The sequence below is a fragment of the Adiantum capillus-veneris genome, chromosome 23 (genome assembly GCF_014529385.1).
Source record: "Adiantum capillus-veneris isolate H3 chromosome 23, ASM1452938v2, whole genome shotgun sequence".
NCBI classification, from domain to species: domain Eukaryota; kingdom Viridiplantae; phylum Streptophyta; class Polypodiopsida; order Polypodiales; family Pteridaceae; genus Adiantum; species Adiantum capillus-veneris.
In genome coordinates, this window is record NC_140953.1 from 105,452,311 (window position 1) to 105,460,602 (window position 8,292).

Genomic DNA, 8,292 nt, shown 5'->3' on the forward strand with positions numbered 1-8,292 from the left:
TCGTGCCACCTTATCTCAAGCTCGACGATCGAGGGGCTAGCAACTTATCATGCACCTCTATCTCTTTTCATTGGCCACCTTGAGAGAAAACTTCCACCTTGTCCATCATATCCTTAGTCATAATGGCCCATGCTTGGTCTTGCTTTGTGATTGAGACCACAAATTTGGCATACTAGGTCTCTGCATGGAAAGTCACGTTGAGTATCCCGATACTACCTTGCTCCACTAGCCTAGCAACAAACTCCAATTTAGCCCACTACCAAGGAATCAAGTCTTTGGTGCTATTTTTTCACAAGAATCTTCACCAATTTTAAGAATTCTTTCCATTTGCATTTGGAGACCTTGAGGATCGAGCCATTGGAGGCAATGTATGGGAGCATAAACAAATTAATCTCTTTAACCTTGCTTGAGAAGGGACACAACACATACTCCCACCTTTGCATCTTGTCCCTAACCCTATCTAAGACCAACTAGAATCTTTGCTTATGCATTATGTCAAGCCTCGATGGGGCTTCAAGGTGTCGAGGCTATGGGGAACATTTGGAAAATCTCCAAAGACTTCATGATTGAGGACTAGCTTTCAATCAAAGAAGGGAGTCATCCACAAAGAGCTTTGCCAAGAGTTGATAGTTGTCATACAAGGTCAACTCTTAGATCTCCCCTCTCACAACATTGGCTTCTAGCATGGTCACCAACGAATGAGAAAATATCACAAACAAGGGGGCTAGAGGACATCCATGCTTAAAATCTTTTTATTTCAAATGCACCCATTATTCTATTATTAAATAAGACACATTGGTTGCCAACACCTAGCATGTCCACCAACCGACAACCACGGCCCAAAGCCCAACAATTTTATGACTTCTATGAATGACCGTGTAATCTAGACATAGGTTGTTCAAATCAAGCTAAGGTAGGATACACTCTTGCTTGGTGGAGACTACATACTCAATCCAAACCATTGCCACCAAAATGTTGTCATTAATTAAACTCTTTTATAAGTTCATGTTGGTAGGAAGTAATGGCTTTATCTGAGAGGGGAGGAAGCTTGAGGGCAACAATTTTGACAATAACTTTTGAGACCAAACCAACTTCGAGATAGGTTTGATTAAGCCCCTTTTTCTTGCCAATCTTGACATCATTGCTTCAACATGTGGCAAAAATAGACCATGTGCTTGGTATATGGTTTCATAAAGTACCATTGAAAAAATATGTATATATAAGTTCAACACATTTACTGTAATAGGTCAATCTCATAATGGAAACTAAAAAGTATACCTAATGCTTCTAAAACATATATTCACCACACTGTGATGCAAGATAGTATAAAGAGCCAAACTCTAAAGGAAAAAATCGTATTTCTTCTTTGAAAGGACAAGCGATTGACATTCCACTTTCATAGGTTTTTTTCATTTCCTAAATTCATCCCACTTGAAAGGATTTTAATTTTTCCAAGATTGGAAAGACTTAATTGAGAAAAGTCAATAGAAAATGGTAGAAGTCAAAAGCAAGCAATTCATCCGAATTCATTCCTTAAAGAGGAAACATGAACCCATAATAATGCACAACGAGAGATATTTCAATCATCATCCACAAAAGTCAAATATAACCCATGAATGAGAGAGAGAGAGAGAGAGAGAGAGAGAGAGAGAGAGAGAGAGAGAGAGAGAGAGAGAGAGAGTTTTTCATTTCCTAAATTCATCCCACTTGAAAGGATTTTCATTTTTCCAAGATTGGAAAAACTTAATTGAGGAAAGTCAATAGAAAATGGTAGAAGTCAAAAGCAGGCAATTCATTCGAATTCATTCCTTAAAGAGGAAACATGAACCCCTAATAATGCGCAGAGAGAGAGAGAGAGAGAGAGAGAGAGAGAGAGAGAGAGAGAGAGAAGGAAATTCCTACCATCCAAAGGATAATCTTAAGAGACCTCAAAGATAAGAAGATCAAGAAACGTACTTGCGCTCAGAGATTCAAAACCACTAACGCTCAAGTTCATTGAACCTATCGCAAGACATGAAAATCAATGAATACCCAAAGCAGCTGTCAAACAACTGTAGCCGCAGTGGAGAGATCAGCTCGTCGGCATGTACTACAAGCAATCCATTCGTGGCTCAGATACGATTACAAGACTTTACCTAGATTTGCATATGTAACGAAGCCTGAGAAACTCCAGATCACAGAAAGAGAGAGAATTCCACAAATTATAGGTGGTGTAGAAATACACCATAACGAGAACTTGAAGAAGTAGCAGCAGGACAGGCACAAGGGCCCTCACCTACGCACGCTCCCCCCTGATGCGGCGAGCAAGCTGAATATCCTTCGGCATGATGGTCACACGCTTAGCATGGATTGCACACAGGTTGGTGTCCTCAAAGAGACCGACAAGGTAGGCCTCAGCAGCTTCTTGAAGAGCCAACACAGCAGAACTCTGGAATCGCAAATCCGTCTTGAAATCTTGAGCAATCTCTCGCACCAGGCGCTGGAAGGGCAGCTTGCGGATGAGCAGCTCTGTGCTCTTCTGGTACTTGCGAATCTCTCGCAAGGCAACAGTCCCAGGGCGGAAGCGATGGGGCTTCTTCACCCCACCTGTTGCAGGGGCAGACTTGCGGGCTGCCTTGGTGGCAAGCTGCTTGCGGGGAGCTTTACCACCGGTCGATTTACGTGCTGTCTGCTTTGTGCGAGCCATAGCCTACCAAGCAATAAACCCTGAGGATGAGAGATAGTAGGCGGAGAAGTGAGGAGAGCTTGAGACGAATGCAGAATCAGAGCGCAAGCGATGATTTTGAACTCTTCCTGCCGCCCTCCTCCCATCCGACGGATCTCCTCCTTCCCTTCTCTGCTGTCATCCAACGGTTAGTAGCTCGATCCTACGCCTCGCTTCTTATTGGTTAAGCACGGATTGAACCTAGGGAGAGGAAAACACATTAAAGAAAACAAAAGTTTAAAAGAAGAAGAAGAAGAATACGATAAGTTTTAGTGTTGGGTCACCCGAAGGTTAGCAAGGCTAACTAGCAATTGAATTTTCCACAACAAAAAGCAATCTTCCAACCTTCTCCTAGCGCTCCAATGTCACTATATTTTAGCTGAGAAGAGAAGCAATGTGAATCTTGAATTGAAACGCCAATCATTTTGCACAATTTTTTCTAGACTCCAAACCTTGCTTTTTCTACCCAAGAGGTGCTACCACCTCCTCCTATCTCCCTTCTACCCTTCTACTAACCTATGGTGCACCTTAGCTCTTAACATCCTAGGAACAACTCCAGTCTTGAACTCAAGAGAAGGGGAACTCTTATTTATCTTCCTCTGAATAAACTAGTTTTCTTGATTGCTTTACTATTTAATTGGTAAGAATTCAAAAAGCGGTAGTGGTGTGGCTTTTACTTCATGGCATAGCTTGTTGAAGTCTCCTTAGCATCTCTCCTCGAAGCTTGGGCCAAAAGCTCTACAGCCTCGTAATACAAATGAAATTTGGCATTAATGGATGTGTGAGTCATTGCTTTATCGTGTATCTAATAAAATATAATTGGAAGTACTTTTGAGATCACATAGAGGAAATTGAAATATGGAATATGTACCTTTGGTATTGGTCGTATGCATGGATGGATAGTCCTAAATCCAACATGTTGCTATTAAATTTATTGATGATGTACCCAATCAAAGCGTAAACTTGGATGGATTGACTCTTAAACCTTCCATTCACTAATGCATCCCCTGCATATTGTCACACCTCTTCTCGTTGGTTATAAATCTCGTCTTAGGCTAACCAAGAACTTCATCCTTACTCGAGTTCAATTTTTTATTTTCTTGATTGTAAGTAGTGTTTGCTCATCGAATGGTTTGGTCATAACAAGAAAAGATCCTAGGGTAAACGAGCCAGTTTAGAGGTGCCCAACTTGGGCGAGCAACTACGACTGCTATGCTACACCATTTGTTGACTGACAATATGCATTCGAAATCCCTGCGCAGCAAGTATCACCAGCAGGGACACCATCCCAAGCAACAATCGAACAACGTAGAACAATGTTGTTTTCTAAATTGCGTGTAACAAAAAGCTGGCCGATTGCAGAAGTGTTGGGGCCCTGTTTAGAGGCAATGCTATGAGCACAGATTGAACAAAAATCCAACCAGGCTGCACTATCCACGGAAACACTCACAGCTCGTTGCCTCTAAACTCATGCTTATAGCTATAAGATTGTGGGGGTGGATAGGCCTCTACTGGCCTAACTTGTGTTGTTTTTCTGTGAACCAATCACTCAGATCACAACTAAAATCTAGTTCTCACCATGGACGGCTCTAACTAGCTCATTTTTTAGCTTGTTAATGGACTTTGTCTTTACTTGCTCCGAGATTGATAATTTTGACCATGGCCAAATGTGGGTGTCTTACAAAATGCAACATTTCTCAACTTTGGCATGTCATATGCAAAGACCACATTAAAGTTCATGAGCAAAATGTGCTCTCCTATTTCTCACAAGGGATCTTGCAAGGATGATTCAGATTCTCTCAGACGGAATCAAGCTACTGCTCTTGCAACTCTCTCCTCTTTTTTGGTAAAGGAAATTGTGCCATTGTAGACCTCTGAAGTAAGCATAAGCAAGAGGGTGTTGGCCAAGCTAGGTGGCAAACAAAAGCTATCATGCTCCATTTTTGTTGGTGGTCGGTGGAGTCAAGAAGTGCACGGTGGGGCAAGGAAAGAATCAGGCCTGTGACTGTGAGGGTTCAAAGCAAAATCAAGTGAATCATAGAACCTTTGAAGCTAAAGACACACTCAAAAAGACCAAAACTCCAGCCATGAAATCATCACTCTGGAAAACGACCAATATCAACTCAAAACTCTTTTGTATGTGATGATTTGGTGTAGCCTCATTCCCAATTGCACACATACGTGCTCTTTCACTCTAATAAAAACCCTAATTTTGCGCTTCAATTCTTCATTGCGACCATTTCATGGGAGTTTCACTCCCAATTGCACAAATATGTGCTCTTTTGCCCTAATAAACCCCTAAATTTGCACTTCAATTCTTCATTGCAAACATTTCATGGGAGCTTCAAAACTTCATTATACAAGCCCAAGTGACTATTTGAAGAGGAGAAACCCTCACAACCTTGAACATGTAGTGGAAACAGCACGAGACTACACTAGCACACTGACTTGGAATTGCAGTATCTCCTTTCTTAGATGTTCAAAAGAGCTTCTTTTTAGCTCTATAAACCCACTCTCATTTTGAGAAAGGACGAGAAAATGTTGATGTGGCATTTTAAGCTATTTTATGCTAATTTGAGCTATTTTTTTACCATTTATCGCCATTTTTAGCCCAAAAATGCTCTTACATGTGCGCAAAAAGCCCAAACGAGCTCGAAAAAAAACCTAAATTTGTGAAAAAATACCGTTGGGCTCAAATTTCCCATTGAACCTTATTTTCCACTTGGCAAGCACTTTGGACATATCTTCAACGACCACGCATGAAACATGCTATTTTGGTCAAGATCACCCGGATTGAACTTTCTAGGCAAAACGAGCGTGCCACTTCGAAATAGTTGATATTTGTAAATTACAAAAGCAAAGTAGGCATGTTTTAATGTGATCAAGCACGCATTAGTGCCACGTCCAAGGCCTTGCCTCCCCGGTAAGGTATGTACATGACTATGACCATGGCATCCATTTTCGCATATATTGCACTATGTACATTATAGCACTTGGTCCCACATAGCAAAATGCATAAAAAATTGAAGGTGAAATTTATATTTCACATTAAAAATGTGCCACGGCATGACATCCACCCCTTTGAATTGCACACATCATTGATGAGGTGCTCTTCACAAGCTTCTTTGTTTTTTCTCACATGTTGAATTCCTTCCCGAAACAAGCTGCACTTCTCATATTCTCATTGTATCCTAATTAGATTGACATTATTAATAGCAATTTTAACTTGTCAAACCACTAGCCATCTGTTTGTATGTGGTTAATCCATTGTTGTGTTACAAACTCCAAGATTCTCTAAGGTTCATGGATCATTATGGTAAGATATGATTTCGGTGGGGCGTCTCTTTATGTAAACTCTCTATATCATGTGTGTAAATTTAAAATCATATTTAAAAAAACCTTTACTTGTAAATTTTCCATAAATAGAACACACCCTTTTTCTATTCAATCTATGTGAACCTCCTTTTTTTATACGCTTTTGTATGTTAAATAAAAGTAAAATCTATTGTTTAAAAACCGCTTATGTTGAACTCACTTGCTGTATCAACATATTTATGGGTGACCCCTTGGAGGATGTGAATGAGGCACTTCCCTTCTGTTGACAGGTCAACCTTTCAACAACACCGTCCACAAAGATTCCATGAAGATTCCTCAAAGATTCTCTAAAGATTCCAAATAAAGATGTTGATGAAGTGATGAAGACGAAGATGGATGCTGTAATGTGAAGATACAAGCTCATGGACATCATCGAATATCTCGTTATTATTATTTTGAGCCATTACGGCCACTTTTGTGATGTTTACGGGAACTTCATATTTTAAGTCGGCAATTGTATTTTGGCCACAGATGCTTGTTGGATGAGCAAATCCAGCTCACTGTGTTAAGCTCTATAGAAGCCTAGGGACAAATCAGGTCATTTTGGTCGGACATTAGGTTTTCTAAGGCTTAGTATATAAGCCAAAACCTAAAGCTTTGTAAAGAGACTTCTAGTAATCTGATCTTTTGTGTCGTTGGGAGACTGCGAGAGAGTGAGAGAGAGAGTGTGTGTGTGTGTGTGCTACAGGAGCTACGGTGGTCGGAATCGCAAACGGAGAGCAGTAGTGTGTTGCCCATGAGGAGAGCTACGCGTTGATGCTTACATCATGCACGTTCGTCTGTGTTTTGGCAGACTCACCCGCGAGCTACTTTTGGAGTTTTGGTGAGTAACTGTTGTCCGTTTTTGCATTTCAACATATCCACGCGATCAGAGCGAGTAGAGCTACACATTAGGCACTTTAGTTTTTGGAAACATTGACCTGCAAAAACCGGCCAGACATCCTACGCGTTTTCTGCACGGAGGATATTGGGTAGGTTTTTTTGGTCGCGGACCTTAGGGAGAGTGCCTATTGGTGTTGATAGGATATCCCTCAAGTTTTGTAATGTTTCGAGAACGTCTAATGGGCTTTTGGCTTGATGTAGCATCATAGGAGACTCTCACATTCACAGAACCGATGGCATGTAGATTTGGTATCTCTGTAGGAAGTAGTCATTAGTCGATCGAGTAGAGGTTGACACCCTTTGCTTGCCTCCACGCGCCTGCGGGTCGAGCTTCGTTCTCAGTTGACATTATATGTTAAGTGAGTTCTCGCTATGCTGACGTCCATCGCGGTGTATCTGTCCAACATTGGCGCCGCTGCTGGGGACGAGGGCCCTAAGTAGGTGACCGAGACTAGTCCTTGAGGATAGAGGTCCCTCTGGCTTGCCAGAGTACTATTTTACATTTAGATAGGATCAGAGGGTGGTGGACTCTCTAGGTCTTAGGAGGAGTCTAGGGAGCGTGTGTCTAGCCTGGATCTTCCGTCTTAGGTAGTATTAGGTAGTAGTAGGTTGTGGTGTAGAGAGTAGGAGTTGGAGTGGTAGATGTGGTGGTAGGTTGACTTGAGAGACCGTGTAAGTCCAGGAAGCAACCAAGACATCAAAATCACCATCTCACATGATGAGTAGGAGTAGGGTAAGTAGGATATCTTGATTGCTGATCTAGAGTACTTTATGCATGTCTTATTTGCTGTTAGGCTCATCAGAGAAGTGGAAAACACTAAGTAGGAAAGACGGTAAATTGTGTTTGGAAGCTGATTTGAAGTCCAAAAGTTTCTGTGATTATTACTGAGAGCTCTACTGAGCATAGGGAGTACTACTGCTAGAAAAAAATTGCATTTTAAGACAGTAGACATCCTACGCGTAGGATGTCTCTAGCGCACTTTTGGCAGGGAATTTGGAAAAACTGAGGTTACCAATGGGTTCAGAGGGTAGGTTTTACCCTAGTAACATATTGACTTCAGTGTTTTTCCCTATTTTTGTTCACCAAAAGGCAGAGTCAGAAAACGTAAAATTTCAAAAAAGGCTTAAATTGAGTGATTTTTGCATGTTTTTGCAATTGTGAAGCATACTTGCACTTGCTGAGAGCATAAGGAAGCATCATGGACACTTCAATATGAAAAAATCAGCAGTAGACATCCTACGCGTAGGATGTCTACAGGGCGATATGGGCACTTTTTTGAAAATCTAAGGTTACCAGTGTGTTTAGAAGGTAGGTTCTACCCTATTTTCAC

The 8,292-nt window shown here is 41.3% G+C and overlaps 1 protein-coding gene across 1 annotated transcript; it reads right to left on the bottom strand.

The window, feature by feature from the left end:
- Window positions 1-1,967: 1,967 nt before the first annotated feature.
- LOC147428300 (histone H3.2) lies at window positions 1,968-2,775 on the bottom strand. The gene has a single exon (XM_086497184.1). It carries the CDS (start codon window positions 2,684-2,686, stop codon window positions 2,276-2,278), a length of 411 nt encoding a protein of 136 aa, XP_086353310.1. The 5' UTR covers window positions 2,687-2,775; the 3' UTR covers window positions 1,968-2,275.
- Between the last annotated feature and the right edge of the window lie 5,517 nt (window positions 2,776-8,292).

Bases quoted from the DNA above. Each gene is read 5' to 3' on its own strand.
- LOC147428300 (XM_086497184.1), bottom strand. From the start codon at position 2,686: ATGGCTCGCACAAAGCAGACAGCACGTAAATCGACCGGTGGTAAAGCT.